We start from the raw sequence: 20,660 nt of genomic DNA, 5'->3' as shown, positions 1-20,660 counted from the left end.
AATTGAAAGGTATTATGGAAATAAAACTGGCTGATTAACAGATAAATATATATTGAGATGAATAGATCCTAAAATTACTTTCTCAGGGGGAAAAAAAGTCTAATCCCATTGCTAGAGAATATCTAGAAACAGAAAACAGAAAATTGAGTGGATATGGTGATAACCAGAAAAGGCTACATTTAAAATTTCTTTTGCAACTGTCCTTTCAAATTCTTGTCACTTGTAATTCTGAACTGCATAAAACAAACTCACTTAACTGAAAAGTGTTTTGTAATTGATGGGGTGCTCAGAACTCCTTGAAGTTTTTAAAAATCTTTCAGAGTAGCAGATTCTGAGGTTTTTAAACTTACGCAAGACATACAGATTCACTAGCAGCTAAGCAGAGTATTTCTTTTCTCAAATATCACGTTGTTTAGTTCTCCCTTGGGTTACATCCATGATCTTGTGATGGTACAGTCACGTTGCTGATATGTTTATTGGAATGTGTGGTTCCATTTTCCTTCCGCTCAACACATGGATTGACAGTTTAAAATTATTCTTTTCTGCTAGTGGAGTGTGTGGCGAAGGCACATTTAAATAGCCTATTAAGCCAGTGAGATGACAATGTGCTACCCTCAGAGAAAGCTTAGTTTTTGGAGTAATTAATTACACATTCCACAGAATGTCTCTTGAGAACACTGTTGGCTAGGTCTACCAATTTATTGTGCAAATAATTATAGTTTTCATTTGAGGCAAAGTTGTGGATTGATTATTAGGCAGATGGTAACAAATCATTGTTTATTTTCTTTTTGTGCACCTATTTTTTTCAATAGGGGAAACTTATTGTATGCCATATATATATATATATATTTAAAGTCAATTAGTTATATATATATAAATATATATATATATATTTAAAGTCAATTACTTTTTATACCATCTTTAAGGATGATATAAAACTGTGGTTGTAAATCCCAGCACCTGCTCTTTTTTTATTTTTCAGTGAAATTATACCGGCATTTTGAGGAGGAAATTGTGAAATATGTGGCTTCTCATCATTTTTACTATGTTACATCTAGTTGCCATGATATTTTATAAGTGTACACTTATTTTTAATGCTTTTATAGATACCGTCTAATTTATCTACACAAGTCCATCATTGCTGGGGTGGGCAAACATCATAAGGAAGGGTGTATTTGTTTCTTCAAACTCTTTAATTAAACCAGTAAAGTGGCAGGCTACATAGTCTGATCAGTTGTACAGAAATACATTAAAAGTTGCAGCTATACAACTTTCTATAAACCAAAAGATTCTTGTGATGTTTTCTGCAGAACTCAGTGTGAAGAACACAGGACTGCATACCAGAGGGCCCAGTAGAGAGACACCTCAGCCATTTTTATTAGATGTAGAATTTTGGACAAGTCGCTCAACCAAATTGCTTCATTTTTAAAACTGATTATTGTAGGGGTTCAATTAGAAGAAACAAATGTATGAAAAAGTCTCTAATAGTGCCTGACATGTAGGAAGCACAGATAGTAGCTGTGTCTGCATCCTTTTTTGAGAGATACAATGGTTTCTCTCTGTCTTTGTTTTTAATGGTGCCTTTAATAGCAAAGCTTTAGGTCCCTCCTGTTATTGTGACTCTGTATTTTATGTAGATATATTACCAAGTAATGTTTTCTTAAGACCCAGGGTTGGTGTAGATTAGAAATTCTTAAACTTCAGTGTATATATGTATTATCTGGGCAATCTTGCTAAAGATGAATATTCCTAAGCCTCACTTCCCCAAATCCACATTTTGAGAAACACTTATTTAGACTGCTGATTTAATAAAAAGCTGAAATGTCCTCTCATAAAGGGCTTTTACTCAATGCCCTCCTTCCTGACTTATGGTGTCATGGAGAGACTCTCCCCACTTCCCCCATTACCCAGTCTTAGTGTCCTTTTCCTGGGTTCCCTGGGACAGTTTTGTTCATCATGTATAGTCAGAGAATGACTAGTTCTTAATTAAAAGCAGTGATTCCAGCCCACATAGCATCTGGTAGAATGGCTAGTTACATAGAACGCACTGGAAAAGATCTTTTATAACCCTAGCACCTCAGGGAATGAGCTGGATATACCGCATGAGAAAGCAGAGAAGCTTAAATTCCTGCTTTCTAGTTTAGTGTTTTTGCTCCTAACTAAACATGTGACTATATCCACATTGCTAAATCACTCTGGCTTCACTTACTCACCTGATGGGAGTGATGATGCTTTCCCTGGCTGAAGGGAACTTCCTACGGCTTAGACCAGAATGTCTCTCAGGCTCTTGTGCCTCGAGAATCTCTGCTTTTCCACAAAGGGCAGTAGCTCATGTGAACCCTTCCTGAATCTAAATTTAAGTGGCGAACATCTGCCACATTTTCTTGGGAGAATAACCTTTTGTGACTCATTATGCCCTGGTGCAAATCTATGTACGAAGGATTGTGAGAGGTACCAGGCACCCAGATATCTCAGCAACAATTTAAACCTATTATCAATTCACCAAAACACTTGTTATTAACTTGCATAGGATTTTATTTACTTGGATTTGTTAGGGAAAGAAATAAAAATGATATAATAAATTTAGCAATGATGTCTAGGTCAGAGGTTTGTTGCAATCAAAGATCTAAAGCAGCATCTATAGAATTAGTGGACATCTGTTTTAATTATAATACTTTCTTCATGTCATCTCTTAAATAGACTGATAAAAACACATTAATACATAGTTACGTTTAGGTTTTTTTTTTCAAATAGCAAATACCACATGATTTAGAAGGGCGATACTAATATTGAGATTTTTATCTATGCAATGTGGTTTACCTAAGTACACAATCTTTAAACCAAAATGTACAAACATATACTTTGTGCTCTCAACAGTCTTACAGACTAAGGGGGTGAGTTTAAGATTGTTTTAAAATGATAAACCATGGGGGCGCCTGGGTGGCTCAGTCGGTTGAGAGTCAGACTTCGGCCAGGTCATGATCTCGTGGTCTGTGAGTTGAGCCCCGCGTCGGGCTCTGTGCTGACAGCTCAGAGCCTGGAGTCTGTTTCGGATTCTGTGTCTCCCTCTCTCTCTACCCCTCCTTCACTGATGTCATGTCTCTCTAACTCAAAAAAATGAATAAACATTGAGAAATTAAATGATAAACTACAAAAGTAATAATTTGTTTTGGTTTGTTTTAAACTCAGCGCCAACTCCAAAATGTTGTTTTAAAGTAACTTCAACTCCAAATGAAGAACTGGAATGAATACACCAAAGTTTGGTTAAATGTTGGAGACCCTTTGGTATCAACACTCTCTTTTTTGGCCCCAAACATGTCTGTGTCTTCTCACCTCTGTTCTGCTGCTAATTTCTGTGGAGCAAAAGAGGGAGCTGATGCTGAGGCTCACGGGTGACTGCTCCTTGGAACCTTTCCCTGTAGATACTCTTCAACATGAGAAATATTTTCAAGCAAGTACATTGGTTTAAAAAAAAAACATTGTAAGGTAGTTTCATTTGTCATTTAAAAATATGCTCACACAGGCAATTCATATGAAAATGGATTTCTGCTTGAATTATCTGGCTAATTACATCAATTCTCCTCTTTGCCTTGAGCTTATACACATTACTTATGATAGCAACAGCTGACCCCTATAAATCAATTAATCAATACTGACTAATTCTTTCCCCTCAACTGTCGCTTTCTTTGAAATGAAGAGTAGGTTTATGCTTATCCATAAACATCGGAGACTTAGACATACAAGCATTGTCTGGAATGTATCTAAAAGTCTGTCGTTTAGACATACAAGCATTGTCTGGAATCTTGTTCTGTCTTGTATCTAAATGGGAAGTGTGTTTGAGTGCAGTGTTAGGTACAGACAGTTCACATAAAATATGCTGAGGATATGCTTCCTAGGAGGCATCGCTTTATTCAATACCAGAAGAACATTTCTAAAGAGAAGCTCACAGTTTAAACTGTCATCCAATAGAAAGAATTGTAGGCTTTTGGGGAATAGTGGATGCTAGGGCCATTCCATGACAGTGTCAACATGAAAAACTTCATTTTCCACATGAGAGAAGAATCGAAGTGTGGGAAAGTCACACTCTTGTAGTAACACTGTATTTTCTGCATAAAATTAGAAGCATGAATATTTTCTACTTTTGCATCTTAGTCACAATGAAGGATAAAGAAGGAAAAATATCAAAAGTTTCTTCACAGAATTAAGAAGTTTTTCATTGATCAAACAGCTATTTCTTTCATTGTGAGTCCTTTGTGTCAGTGGCAGAAACAGCAGTTTGGTGCTTTTTAAGATAGTTTGGGTTTTCAAAGAAAACTTTGCTACTTTCCTGTGGAAATTACATGGTATTCTGTTAAAACTGCCTTCCAGGAAGGAGTTTCAGAAGAGATACAGGTAGGAAGAACAATGCAAAATGCTTTCATTTCAGAGTAGCTAGGTTTCAGTGCTTCCTACAGAACGAACAGAAGAAATAAGAAATATTTTCTCCCTCATAAGACATATATCACTCCTGTAATTTTTACAAAATCAACTGAGGCAAATTAGGGGTTTCAAAGCTAGTCACCTTATAAGTTGTTAGGAAAAAATTTGCATTTAAATTGCTCTGTGCAGCTACTTTGAGATTTTCCCCTAGAATGTTTATGGCTCTTTTTTTCATTAATACTTAAAAAAATACAATTTCATAACCAGTGTATTACTACATCTAGTTGTATTATGAACAGGCACTTCATTTCATAAAATAGAAACATTCAAAGTGGTTTTGGTCGACCAATCATTCAGTCGGAATACTTGAATTCTTCATATTGAATACTTATTAGTGAAGTTAATCTGAAACCATATCAACTTTCCATTTCTATTACAGAAACTAGGTCATTAATACCTGTAACATAGGGAATAACTTCTGTTCCTACATGGTTTATCCCTAGAATTGAAGATTGTCCAGAACTTCTTGGAACTTTCCCCCGAAATATTTCATATATATAAAAATACAGCAGATTTCTTTTTAATAGATAAACCTTAGGTATTATTTCAATAACTTGCTTTTACATATTCAGAGATGTAGATATAAGAAAATATTAAATGTGCAAAATGCTCTTTTATATGTACATTTAAAAATACAACGTAATAATAGCTTTGGAATTGTAAAAAAGTCATTGGGGGGAAAGTCTTCAATGTCAGAAAATCTGGTTAGGTTAGAGCTTTTGCTTGAGGAATTGTAAACAAACTTCTTAAAATGCTGAGAGTTTTCTCAGTTCTTTCCAACCAAGACACTGTCGAACACATCAAGTCCTGCTTTAAAGTAAACCTGAGCTGAATTAATGCTGTTCAACACCTCTGACAGGGCTTCCTGAATGGTCTCATTTGATGCAAGTAACTTGCAGTGCTCCGAAGCCTCCAGGAGTATTGAAAACTGGCTTGTCTTCCCATCAAGGTGGTACAGGATATTTCTAAAAACAAATACAGAATGTGTAAATGCTTTATACACAATGCTATTTTCATATCAAACATCATAATAAAAATTTCCAAGAAACGGTGACATTTGCTGTAAATGAAGAAATTATAAAAATACAATATTGTCTCCAACTGCTAATGAATTAATGGATATAGACGTTGATCAAATTTCCCATAGTTATGAGGGATAATTAGACATTATATAGCTCCCTCATGGCAATATACAGAACTATCTATGAAACAAAATAAAGTAGTTTTGCTAAAAAAAAAAAAAAGAATCTGAATCTGATGAAGCTTCTATATCTAATCGCTAATAAATACAAGAGAGACAGAGAAATATGTTAAATGATATGACAATGTGTCATTAGCAAATACAAATGGTGGAGAACTCTATAGGACAAATGATCCAGTATATTCAATAAGCAAACTGCAATAAAAAAATAGGTGACAGAAAAACCTCTGGACTAAACCTCATTCCTGCGCTATTGACATCTGGGGCTGGATCATTCTTTATTGTGCAGCTGTCCTGTGCATGGCAGGATGGTTAGCAGTATCCCCGGTCTCTGCCCACTAGATACCAGTACCACTGTCTTTTACTTACCTCCATCAGTCTGGGCTGCTGTAATGGAATACCATACACTGAGTGGCTTGAATAACAAAGGTTTATTTATCTATCATGATTCTGAGGCTTTAAGTCTGAGATGGAGGTGCCAGCATGGTCGGGTTCTTGGCTAGAGTCTTCTTCCTGTTTACATTCTCATCTGGCCTTCCTTCGTGCATGCACACACATAGACATCCTGTGTCTTCTCTTTTTATAAGGGCATTTGCCCCATCAGGAAGGCCTCCTGCATGAACTAATCTAATGTAATCAGCTCCCAAAGGCCCCACCTACAAACACCATCACACTGGGGTTAAGTGTTTAACCCCTATATTTTGAGAGGATACAAACCTTCAGCCTATGGCAGCTGTGAAAACCAAAAATGTCTCTGGACTGCCAAAATTATCCCTTACAGGGCAAAATTTCCCCTGATTGAGAATATTGCTTTAGACCAAAAGAAACCTGTCAACCAGTCATAAAGTAGACTCTCCCAGGTTTTTACCCAAATTGTTTAAAAAATAAGAAGCAGTACATAATTGAATACTAATAGATTTGTTAATATTAAGGAATTGTTAATATTTTAGGTGTAATGATGGCATCATCAGAATGCTTTCAAAAAGTGTCCTTATTTTTTAGAAATAGATATAGCAATATTTGCAAACGAAAGGTTATCATGTCTAAGATTTTGCTTAGAAATATTTGAGGGGAAAAAGGAGACTAGAGCCATAGATAGTATAGAGGGGGATAAGCGTAACCATTAGTTAATAATGTTGAAAATGGATAATGGGATGTGTTATACTATTTTCCCTTCTTTTGTGTATATTTGATATTTATAATACTGTCTTCTCGTAAGTGTGGGGTATATAATACAATGTTGCCCTGAAATGTATTCAAATTTCTTAGGAAGAAGAATTTGGCCTTGGGCAAATCTCAAGTGGTCCCTTTTATCATTGACAGATATAAAGAGATGCATTTTGGCAGAAAACTTGACTTACTCCCAGTCCAAAGTGGCTGAAATTCCATAGTCGAATAAGAGAGGCAGATATAAATAATTAAAATACAGTTGTCTAATTGTCAGATTAGAAATAGAAGGGGTAGTGATACAAGATGAAGGATTACCATGGAAAAAGGTCAGAAAAAAGTTCATAATAGAGAATATTTGAATTTCATGTTGAATCAACAGTTACAACATGGTAGAAAGCAGAGACAGCACCCTATGCAGGAGGGATGGCATACACAAAGGTACACACTTAAAAAACAGCTTGGTACGCCCAGTGGATCAATGCCGGTGTTTCTGTATGACCAGTGTTCAAGGCCAGAGTCGGCAGCTTTAGGAGAAGAGCTGGACAGCAAGGTCTGGCCACCCTAGAGGCCCTTCCATACCAGGCTAAGTAATCACACTTTTGCTTCCAGGCATAAAAAAAAAAAAACAAAACAAAACAGCGAAAGGTAGATTTGATTTTCAAATGATCACATTGTAATATAAAGTCTGGAGAAGCACTTAGTCCACACGAAAGGGGACACTGCTGTGAGTTACACACTGATAGTTAATTTTGAGAGACAAAGTGAGGGCCACAGTACAGATTTAATTAGTTTATACTTTCCCTAGCACTAACGTCCATTTATACAGAGTTCGGGATTATTGGTTCCTGTCTAATCAAAATTCCTGTACCTCAGCCTCTCCTGAACTTCTCACATTGCACTCTGTGGTGTATCGAATCTACACGACCCTTCATGCCAGAACCCTACAGATCATCTCTTTTCCTTGTGTGTCCAAGTCGTCTCTGATAATATTGACTTCCCCACCTTTTCAGTGTCTCTTCTCTGCCATGGGACCCTGCACCCTATATTTCAAGGATATGCTATGACATCCTTGCTTTCCACATCAGGGTTGGGAAATATGTTTTTTATCAGGTCTGATTTAGTGTTGTGAACACAGAAGATCTTCAGTCATGGTCATTTAATTTACTTAAATTTTTATCGGCTTAGGGTAGTGATAGGAACTTAGTAGATCCTCAATAATACTGGTATAAATTACATCAATCCAGTTTAATTTGCATTTTAAGTATTAACTATTTAAGAATAAAACTGTCTTAAATTTCTGTATTTGTAGAAAATTTTAAGCTGACAATAACTACATATTGCGTGGCAGTGGGGCAGAAGATCTTTAAATGGAAGAGCCTATTTCAATGAATTTTTCAAAACAGATCATTCAAAGTGAGAACTATCCCTAATAATCCAATCCAAAATCCTTGAATTTTGTGCCTATGAGTAAACTTGGTATTGTATGAATTAAATAGAGCAGTGAAAGAAAGGTACTTTCTAGATTCCAGATATTCTTGAATTCAGGTATAAATTTGTATTAAGAAACATATAGTCCCTGAATATGGGAGGAAAAAAATATCTTCCAAATGGAGTGGCCAGTGGGTCATGTGCAATTCTCTGGCCATAAGCTGTACTCTGAGAAAAATTTGGATCTATTTCCAGAATTAGAACACTCTTTGTAACACATATTTCCCTTCTGCCATTCCCATAGTATTCATAAAATGAAAGAGATTGTCAGAAGAAACCATTCAACCATGCTAACATAATCATGCAAGCAATTATACATGTACATACATACAGAATCCATTCATACATGCTTCGACTTGTAAAAGTTTTGATTATATCAAAATAACTTAAAGTAGTTAGAATTAGTGAAATACCTAATGACAATTTCCCTAAATATTAGTTTTATTAGTTTTACATCACTCAAGGGAGGTAAATAAAAGAAACCAATAACAGAGGAACCTTGATACAACCATGGGATTTTTCCAAATGGAGATAAAACAGCCTCAGATAGTCACATGTATTCTCCTACATGGCACAACCTATACAAAAATTACTTTTTTCATTTTTACATACTCTTTCTCAGTTGCTTTTTTTTGTTAAACTTTATTTATTTTGAGAGAGAGAGAGGGAGAGAGGTCAGGGGAGGGTCAGAGAGAGGGAGAGAAAAAATCCTAAGCAGCCTTTGAGCTCAGAAAGGAGCCCAACATGGGGCTTGAACTCACAAATCCTGAGATCATGACCTGAGCGGAGATCAAGAATCAGATGCTTAACCTACTGGGCCATCCGGGTGCCCGTCAGTTGCCATTTTTTAAAAAAGTGTGGGTTTTTAGAGTCAAGATACCTGTCAAACATATTTAAATTCATAGTGAGCTATTGAAACAAATAAATACACACACACACACACACACACACACACACACATATATGTGATAAAGGAAAATGATTTAAAAATTAAGATCTTTTGAGGATAAAAACAGTTCAAATATATCTTAATTATTCAGTCATTTAAAAAGTACTTCTTTAGACATAAATTATACTGCTTTACCAATAAGAATTACTAAATTAGTATAATACAAATATTTAATCATCTATCACAATATTTACAATTTTAAATTCTCTCCTTCCACTTTATCAATTTTCTGTTTAATTATAAATCATTTCATGGCAAATGTGTTTTCAGAATTTAAGAGTGCAATAGATATTTTCAAAAGCTGTACCAAAAACACTTCCATTCCTGGAAGGCATATTGCTAAACATGCTGACAAACAAAAATATAATCTTTGTTATCCAGAACTGCCTCATAAATGAGTTGAACGAGTGCAATTAATATATTATGGGGAGCATGTTTAATACTTTTGGTTCTGTATAATGACCTTTCCACATTTTCAAAACTCACTGGCACCAAATACATTCCTACATATACATTCTATGGTTATTAAATGTTAAATACTATTAATATTAAATTTAATGATAAGATATTAATAAAACATGCTCATAAAGGTTACAAGATTAATCCCTCAATGACAATTCATTTAAACATGAGCACAGCCTCTAATATATATATGTACAACTTTAGCCATAACCACTATAAAATATCTAGAAAAGTGATAATGGAGAAGAATAAAAACACATCCTTAAAAGAATGTTTAGGTCTAAAGCACAAGAAATATAATTACTGTTTTTTGTTTTTTAAACTGGAAAGCAATACATATACTTCTTAAAGACCAGTGCAATGGAGTCTACAGTGTGCCAACATTCGTTTTTCCTAAGTAGTAAGCAACACAGTAAAATACGTTTATAATGACTGTAAACAAGTCATGTGAATAGAAATGGACCCTTTTTGGTTTGCAAAATTCCACAAGGAGCTAAACACATTTTCCATATGCTACATGATTCAAGTAGTAAGCTGTGGCAAGCTATTATGTAAGATAAACACTCATATCCGTTTCTACCCAAATTGGATACAAATCAGCATAAAACTACAGATACTGAGATTCTACTTGAAGGTAAGTAAACAGGATTCTTTCATCATAATGTAAAACTTTCATTTTGGGGAGCTATTTATATAACTTAAGTTAGTTGATCTTTATTATAATAGAAATTTTTTTTACCTGGATAGATTGTTTTATCTTGTAAACAGATTAAGAATAACAAAAATATCTTCTTTAAATTTCATGAGAAGAATAATTTCTCGTGCTGATTTCCAGAAGTAGTTCATCTTTTTCTATTTTTCTTTTGTGTACTAAATGTGTACCATTTAGCTTCCTGCTTACATAAAATAAATTTCTATATTTGGAGCCCTTTTTCAAAAAAGTACCATCATAGTATTTTAGTTGTAATATTTTAATGGAAGACAAAAATCAAAACCCAGCCATGTTTTTACATTTCATCACATACTTTTCCATATCTTTCTTAGTTCTAAGAACTTTCTTACATATTCAATCATTAACTCTAAGTTCCCTAGGATCATCCCTGGGGGACAAAATTACTGTAACATTTTTTAATATGAAAATGATTCTTGCCTTTGGAAATATTTCAAATTAGATCAGTGCTTTTGGTGGAAACTTCTAAGTCAAAAGCTCTTTGTATTCCCATTTATGTCACCAGCATTGAACCTCAGTTAAATGGAGTTAAAAGATTTCAACGATACATACTATATCAGAGAACTTAACTATGTCTCGCTTTCTCAATGATGGGTCATATTTTTCAGCTTAGGGAAGACTGGGAATTGGCAAATAGCCAGTCAAAGGCACATTTCTAGCAGGAAAATAGGGTAGAAAGAAAGAAAATACACTTGAAGAGTTTTCATGTCAAAAGTCTACCCTTTACAACCACAAGAAATTATATTCCTTAATGAATCACTCTTGCTCTTATACACACCTCCTTTAGGCCAATTCAGAAAATTTCCTTGTAGAGAGAATGGACTGTGCTATTAATTCAATAAATCACCATCTTATTTGCATACACACAACATGTATCTCAGTATGGCATGTAGAGACATCAGACCTAATTAAAATATTATTTAATTGAAATCATTTTCATAGTTATCATGTTTAAAATAACATTAATTCCACCCTCATGCCTATCTTCCCTCATCTGTAACAATTTGGATCTTATAAATGTAATTCATACAGTCATCCTGACCCACACACAACACAAAGAGACTACTAAAAGGAAAGTGTAATACATTATTGATGACACTAATGAAATTACAACACACATCATTCATTTTAATGGGTCTGTTTCAATGACACATCACGGTGACCAGGAAAGAGCAGTGCCAAACTCAGAAACCTAATTAATAACTCCTGCAAGCATCAGTGAAGGAGATGAAGCATCTTTACTCAACTGACAAATCTTTTCCATTCAGCTAAGGCAAAGGAAAACTGAAGAAAATGAAATTTGAAACAAAGGGAGCTAAAGTATTCATGAGTCATTTCCCTGCGTGTGAATTAGCAAATTAATGATGGAAATGATGACTCTCTTTCAAATGTTCCTTCCTATATTCATAAATGGGTGCAGGATGCCACCCATCCTAAATTTGAATTAACATTCATTATACTTCATGTTGAGAAACTCCTAAATGAGATCACAGTAAATAAGAAACCATGTCTTTCAAAATTGATTGGAAGTACATGCTGCCTGCAGAGACAAAAGGCCAGCTCAGTTTTTACAACTGTGGCTAATTCTTTTTAAGGATTATACTAACTGTACTCCATAGTTAACAGTGGATTGTTGTATTTACATCAACATTAGGAAAGATCATTTGACTTGGATACTACGTCCATGAGAATTCACAAAATACATGGCTGCAATACTTATAGTACAAATTATCTTTTCAACTAAATCTGAATTTGGTCTATACTTGCAAAAGCAGAATGAGAACTAAGACCATTGCTGATATAGTCAAGCCATAAACTCACTCTGCGGACAATTGAGATTGAAATAACACGTGTGGTAGATGGTTTACAAAAATGCCTGTAATTATTCTCCTCCCTCTATGCAGGCCTCGTCAAATTTGAATGTAGCCCCAATCCATCAGGAAGTGGAGTCTATTTTCCTGCCTATTGATTCTGGTTTGGCTTTAATATTTGCTTGGACCAATAGAATGTGGCATATGTGGTGAGCCTATGCCTCAGAAGATCTTGCATGCTTTCTCTCTCTCTCTCTCTCTCTCTCTCTCTCTCTCTCTCTCTTTGGAACCCTGACAAACCACCATGTGAACAATCCTGTTAGCATGCTGGAAAAAAAGAGAACACATGGAGCAGAGAGGACCTGTTAAGCTGAGTGAAGCCTTCCTATTCTAGCTTGTCTCCATCCAAGTTGGCCACAGAAGCACTGGCTATATATATGTAAACACAGCCGAGAGGTACACAGCCCAGCCCAGATGAGAAGAATCACCCAGGCTCAGTCCAGCCTAGATGGCCATACTGAAGAATTACACACAAAATAAATGGTTGTTTTAAGCTGCTAAATTTTGGGGTGACTTTTAATGGAGCAATAAATGATTGATATGATTTGTAGTGTATTTCTTCCCTGTGGGAAGGAAAAAGTTAATACAGGAATCAGTTCTCTATTCCCTCTTAACAGCATTGACAGAGTACAACCTATGCTGTAGGTTTGACTGTTCTTTAAGTGACTAGCTGAATTTGGTAGACACTTGAAAAATCATGCCAAACAATCCTCATGACATGTGCGTTACAAAGTTAGGATATCTGTGTTCATTCATTTGAAGTTTTAAAATCTGTTAGGAGTATCAGGTGAGATTTTTTTTTCCTATTAAACCAAAAAATAAGTTAATCGTTATAGCATACTGGGTTTTGTTTTGTTTTGTTTTAATGTGGATCATCTGTTTGCACTACAATTACATATAAAAGAGAGCAGAGAACAGAAACACTTAACTACTGTATTCTATGTCTCAGGACTTCTCAGTCCATCCAACTATATTATTTCTCAGGGGAAGTTCCCTGAGAAGAGGCTATCTTTTAAGATAATCAAGGAAGATGCCCTTGAGTGGAGCAGTGTTTGATGGTTTATCAATGAAGAAAACTTCTATTTCTGCACTCAAAAATTTCCCATGAAATCAAAAGTGGGCCCAGAAATCAGACAAAGATTAACACAGTCCTTAGCACGTTTCAGAATTTGGAGAAGATGGTGATACAGTTGACCACTTTTCCCCACACTCATGTAATTACTTTCTTGGTTTTATTTCACCATTGTTTTTTTCTCTCCATCTTACCTTCACCTGGATGTATGACTTAGACCTCAATGTTCAGATGACTTTTCTTTCTTAACTTACTTGGAACTCATTTTCTCTTAGTATTTGAGTTTCTATCATTAGCAGGTGTGATCTGTTACCTTCCAAAGACAATTTCATTTGATTACCCCAAAGGCACTTGACAATTAACATAACAATACATTTCCTTTAATCTATGCTCCAAATATTTGCATTTTCCCTTCCTCCATTATTCTTTCCTTACCCTCATTACTTTTAGTAAACAGCAAGGCTGAGGCTACAAAACCAAACAAAATAACTAATTCAGGTTTTTCTTCATTTGTTTTTTTAATCCAGTAATGAAAAGGATGTGAACTATTTGGTTTGAAAAGTTCATTCTAAAGGCAAAAGTTTATAATTTAGGTTGTGTCTATTTAAACAAAGTGAGTAATTGAGGCAATATTGATCTTTTGGCTTATTCTACTCAACAGCCCTTATTAAACATCTAATATGAGTAAGTTGCTGTGTTAGGTGCTCAGGATAGAAAAGAGTTCATAGTCCATGTCAAAAGCTAAGCACATAATGAATAAATTATTATTTTCATATATTGTCTATATAATGCATTTAGAATATTATATGGTATGAGATTATTTCATTTCATATTTTACAAAACTTTTCACTTTATTTTATACATATGTATGTGTATATTAGACTGTGAGGAAAACATTGCTTTGTTATAAATGTTTTTGTGTATCTTGTTTCTCTAACTATGTCATATGGGCATATAGTACAAATTCTGTAAATATTCTGTGCAGTGTTCACCATACATCTTATGGTTTGCGGGAAAATCTCCAGAAGTAGATCCTAATAGTATCAGTTTAATTTGATACATCTGATTCTAATCGTCATAATATTGATTTAGATAACACAGTCCTAATCAAGTCAGCATAAGGTAATTCCTTAATCAAATGGATTATTTCAACAGTGGGCATATGTTGGCAGTTATATTTGAAAGGAGACTTTCTGCAGGATTCTAAGAGCCGTAGTTTCTGGCTTTTTGAGAGAACCACTGAAAGTTAATCCCTTTTCTGCTTTTAAATAGGACGGGTTATGGATATGTAATCTGCAAATGGTACATCCCTTTTTTCCAACAGGAGGAAAATCAGCTTTAATATGATACCATGGAAATAGAACTGGAAGACAGAAATGCATTCCCTGGTCATATGACGGACATGATGAATCAACCAACCTAAAATTTGCTTTTCCTCTTGACTTTCAATTATGTGAGTCATACTTTACTACTTTGTGTAGGGTTTTATGCTACTTTCCATCAAATTTATGCAGATATACAATACTTATTAATTATATAGTTATTAAAAACACATTTTCCTTAATACTTATATCTTTTTACCTGAAAATTTAGATAGTTTATTTAGTTGAAGTCTGAAAATAATCACCTTGAGGTTAAAAATGCATGGTTTTCCTTGAATAACAAGTATTTTATTTGAGATGATTTGAACACTTAGAAATTAACAGAACATTAAAGTGTTTAACTTTAGCTAGAAGGAAAGCTAAGTACAGAGCGAGTGAATAATTGAAGCTATGAACATTGATCACAAAGGTTGGAGGTATGTAATGAAGGAATGAATGTTTTAATGTAAAATTTCTCTCAAAAACTAGAAGGATTACCTTTCATATTTTATGGAATTGTTACACATATTAACTTACTAAAAATGTGACAAAAATAATATTTTAAAGGAACTCTGCTGTTGTTCCTTAGCAGAGTAAATTTGTTCACAATTTATTGGAGTATTACTATATGTAACTATTTTTGCTAGTATAAGGAAATAAAATGCTGTGGTTTGTATTTGTAAACAAATCAATCCATATACAATCTACTATGCAAACTTAAAGAAAACTAAAATCACCTAATTTTGCAGTCCTATTAATTGTTTTCAAAATGTAAGTACTGCATAGGCAATTTTATTATGTTGAAGTTGACTGTAAAAAATACAGATTGTGAATAAATAGTAGAAATATCTATTTGCTTAGGGAACTCAAAAAGAAGATGTACTCATTTTCACTCTTAGTCATGGTTGCCTCATTTATTAAGGACCCGGGAGAGATCATCCAATTGGCTGACTTAGGTCACATGGCTGTCCCCTAGCTCAGGAACAAAATATCTGGATCCATTCACCTTCTGTTGGGGGGAGATTAGCCTTGCTTCTTACCAACCTCATAGGGAATTCCTCTCATATAGGAAGGAAGTTCTGATATTAGGCAGTAATAAATTTTATTTTTTTTTACATTTTTATTTTTTTTAGAGAGAGAGAGAGAGCATGCACACACATGAGCAGATAGATGAGGGGCAGAGGAAGAGAAAGAGAGAATCTTAAGCATGCTCCATGTCCAACACAGAACCCCACGTGGGGCTCAATCTCATGATAGTGAGATAATGACCTGTGCCAAAATCAAGAGTTGGACATTCAACTGACTGAGCCACCCAGATGCCCTGCAGCAGTAATAAGTTTTAAAACATTAATCCAACAAATATCTATTACACTAGTGATGGAAAGGGAAAGTATATTCCAATAGAATTCTCTTGGAATTATCCTCTAGATTGCTGCTCTACTGCACAGCATTTGCCCCTTTATATTAAAAGTTAACAAGTGCTCTATAATATTCCAGCTGCAGTTATCAATCTGCCTAAACTGTAAAGATATTGAAGAGTGATAGACTGATAAAAATTTGAATGGACATCATAGCCTATTATGTAACTTAATATTATTTTATTTTCCAAAATTAATTACATTTGATAAAATTCTTCACCTTATACAATTAGAGTTATATGTCAATATTTTCCAAGGAATATATTTTTATGACGAACTAGCAATAACTACTACAATGGCTACTAGCTTGAAGTTAAACTATATTATAGATATACTTTTTTCTCCATTATTTTAGAAAAACTTACAAAAATCCAATGGAATATAAATGTAAATATATGCATATAATTTCTGCTAATTTGAGAAATAATTGGAAGAGGATATAAATTTCAAACAAGTACATATCTAATTTTATTTAGATTTTAATTTTTAACTGAAATTTCAGATATTTTATCCTTTAAAAATCCTTCAAAAATTGACTATGAAATTCAAATTACTCATTGCAAAGTAAAAAGAAAATTATTTATCAGAACAAAACATGCTGGGAACTTGCAGTCGGTAATTAGCTTCAACACTAACTCTTCTGTATCTATTAAAAATGATGAAGGGGGTACCTAGGTGGCTCAGTTGGTTAAGTGTCCGACTTTGGCTCAGGTCACAATCTCATGGTTTGTGAGTTAGAGCCCCCCATCGGGCTCTGTGCTGACAGCTCGGAGCCTGGAGCCTGCTTCAGATTCTGTGTCTCCCTCTCTTTCTGTCCCTCCCCTGCTCATGCTCTGTCTCTGTCTTAAATAAATAAATACAGAAATAATGAAGATTATTTAACAGCTGAACCCAAAGACAGGTAAACCCATGAAAAAAGCAAAAAAAAAAAAATGATATTTTAATCCTTAAAGTAAATCAAATAATTGTGATATAGATATACTCATCATTGAATATTTTTAATCATATATAGTCTTAATCTTGTAAAATTTTGATATTACATTTTTAAAAAGAGATTTCATACAACCAGCTCAAGTTTGCTTTTCCTTTTCAACGAGATTTGAAAATTGTTATTCCCTCTCCAAATGTAGATGAGGTTCAATGATAACAATTGTTATTGCTACCATTGAACAGCTTTGAATAAATGAAGACTTTGAAGATAAACCATACCAGTTTTGCCCTCCTATGGTTTTATTACCACATAAAGTATCAATTCACAAAAAGATCTTATGCCTGATAGTGTTTTGGATTCATTTCTTTTTCATTATTGCTATTTACATATTTATCACTTGTCCATACATTGTTTAGGTATGTGTATACATACACATATGTGTGTATATATAAATATATGCATATATAAAGTTAAATATGTATATAGATTTTTATATATATTTATAAATATATGTATATATACACATATACATATAAATATGCATACAGAGAAAGAGAAAGAGAGAGATGGGTATGTAATCTGTCCAACACTGGACTAGGAAGAAAAAAGTCTAAATTTTATGTCTCCTCCTAAATCATATAATTGAGTAGTAATCTTCTTGTTATACTGTAAAATACTAAATTTATTAGTACCACAAATCAGTAAGAACAAAAGATAATGCAACTAAACAAATGTATTATGTTCTAATAGATAAAGAGCTGATTACACTGTTTGATGTACACCAAAGTAATTATGTGAATATAGAGAACTATACATCATTTATAGGCTGTAGAACATTTCCATAGGAGCCTGTCTTGCTATCTATTCTCAAATCACTACACTCTTCTTTCCATTTCCTCAAATCTTAACTTACATTATACTTGCTTCATCAAAATACAACTTTCTTTATAGAAATTCTAATTATACTACTTATCATCATCCTATTTGGTTGTGTGGTGTGAGGTTCACCTGGATACCTAAGTTTACATTCTCAGTGCTATAAAGGACCCACTTTGATCTTTGCCTTAGTGAGAGAGAAAGGATAACTGAAAAAGACTAAGGTTTGAAAAGAAACTATGAATCACATCTAAAAAGTAATTACAACAATGAGGAGAAATGGAAAACTCTGAAAGAAATACTAAATGGTCAATATCGAAATCATGTCCATCTGAGTCTAAAACCCATGCTCATTCCCACAACACTAAGCTTCTTGACCCATTACCACTACTTCCTTGTGCCAGGATCTCTAGCTCATTAAATGCATTTTCCTTCCCTGAAACTCCTCTTCTTCAATGGGAAAATAGGATATATTACTTATAATCTTGAATTTTTATAATAATTAAATGTGCCAAAACATGTAAAGTGCTTAACTAGTGCCTGATATACCCATAAATCCTTTGTAAAAGGTACACTGTTGCTTGACATTTCTGGATTTTTCTTCCTTGGGCATATCTCCCCCCAACTCCCCTTAATTGTCATCTGACTTTGTCCTTGGTATCACAGAGCTGTGGGATCACCAGATGACTTCTCCTACCCAGGAAAGAGTTCAGAGTTCATCCATATGGAACTTTCAAGGAACAAGAGAAAAGCTACTGTAAGGGCCTTGGAAATTATATATATAATCTCCAAGATATATATCATCCCATGCAAGAGTCTTTGCCAATTATACCATCTGCCTTTTTATATTTGACCATACCTTTAACTATCAAAAATGATACCCATTCACTTTTGTTATACCACTCTACTTCCCTAGTGCTGCATTTTTTTCTTTCAGTAAATATATTTGAAAGAGGAAAGATTACTTTAAAACTTGTATGCAGGTCAGAATAATCAGACAGCCAAATAGGGATGACACACACACACGCAAACACATATACATGTGTGTGAAAATGTGTTGCTTAACTTTATTTTCAACTATTATGGAAAATGTACGTTGGTCCATTGGTAAACTAATAAAAACACAGATTCTTTTATATTTGTAATTTTTAAAGGATGATAGTAAATTAATGAATAAAAGTTTTATATTTTCTGACTTGGAGTATGGGAAGAGATACAGCTACTGACATCAGAGGTCTTAATGAAGGGATAGGTTTCTTATGGTCTGGATGAACTAGAATATGAATTTGATGAATTTCAGAGAGGGGCCCAACTACTCATGTTTTCCCCATAACCCAAGGCAAACTTTGTTGATTTCTTCTTGGTGTAACTATGGCATGTGGCTAATGGTTTTATCATAGCATTGATCACACTCCATTGTTACTCATTGATACTTAGGATACTTACCTGTCCTTAGGCAGAATTTGAGAACAGAGTTTCCTGTTGTCAACAATAGGTAGACAAAGAGATATGGGATAAATTTGATTACATAAATCAATAACAGTAATAATAGCAATTGCTAATATTTGTTGAGCATTTACAAGATTATAGGGGATCAGAATATACCACCCCGAAACATGCCACTTTGGAATAAGAATTATTTTGAGCTGAAAATAATTGAGAAACCATAGACAGAAAACCTCTCTATCCTCTCCCAACTCTTAATTACTGGAGATGAATCTAGACTCTTACCAGCCCAGAGACAGTACTAAGAGGAATGTGCATAACAAACCTTGGTAAAACAACCCTTGTCATCTACTGGTTCCCTCTCCTTATTTACCTTCCTATATAGCTTGCTGTCCTTGGAAGCCTAAAACCCTTTTATCTGGGGGTCTTTCCACTTCTCTACAAATATATTAATCTTTGTGAAGATTCTATATAAGCTCAAGTTCTAAACACTCCTTTGAGTTATTCAGCACAAAAGAGTTTCTCTTTTGTGCATGTGTACTTCACATCTTAATAAAGTCTATTTGGTTTTCTCTCATTAATTGGTCTTTTGTCAGTCTAATTTGCTAATCAGACAACCTAGGAAGGTAAAGGAAAGGTTTGTTTTTTTTTTTCTTTTTCTTTTCCCTACAATCTGCTTAGCAATACTCTAAGCATTTTGCATATTTTAATTAATTTAATCCTCAAAATAACTTAATGCATTAGGTACCATTATTATATCCATTTTATAGAGAAAGAAAATGGGCACAAAGATTGGCTTGGTCCATGCCACACTACCCTTAAGTAGTAGAGCCATCATTTAGACACGTACATGATTGAAAGGGTTTTTAATTTGAATATCTGTCTCTGTTTCTAACTTATATTAAAAACATATTCCAACAAGCACTAAACTGGAAACTAATGGCTGACAGGTTGATAGAAAAAACTTCCAAAGGAAACAACAAAATGAACTTTTGCCAACTTGCCAGAGTACAGCAAACCCCAAACTCAATAATTTATAGCTTCATCAATAGAAAAAGAGCAAATAAATTTTCCTTCCTATGCTATGATAATGATTCCCTTTTAAAATCAAGTTAGATGGGCAGAGGTACTTGACTGAGAATGTTTTCTAATAAAAGAAGGAGCTGATCAATGATACTAAGTACTTCTCTTCTCACTCTGAACACT

At 34.2% G+C, this 20,660-nt stretch overlaps 1 protein-coding gene across 1 annotated transcript in view; it reads right to left on the bottom strand.

Moving 5' to 3' along the window:
- Positions 1 to 5,245: 5,245 nt before the first annotated feature.
- Positions 5,246 to 20,660, bottom strand: part of NAALADL2 (N-acetylated alpha-linked acidic dipeptidase like 2) — a 706,998-nt gene continuing 691,583 nt past the window's right edge. The window contains exon 14 of the mRNA XM_047100419.1: positions 5,246 to 5,444. Within this exon, the coding sequence (XP_046956375.1) occupies positions 5,246 to 5,444 (199 nt within the window). The remainder of the gene's footprint in view (positions 5,445 to 20,660) is intronic.

This window comes from Lynx rufus, unplaced genomic scaffold, assembly GCF_022079265.1.
Source record: "Lynx rufus isolate CCGP_SWC_20201006 ecotype Redwood Valley unplaced genomic scaffold, mLynRuf1.p SCAF_5, whole genome shotgun sequence".
NCBI lineage: Eukaryota > Metazoa > Chordata > Mammalia > Carnivora > Felidae > Lynx > Lynx rufus.
Note: the sequence above shows the minus strand (reverse complement) of the source record. Positions and strands in the feature narration are given on the sequence as shown.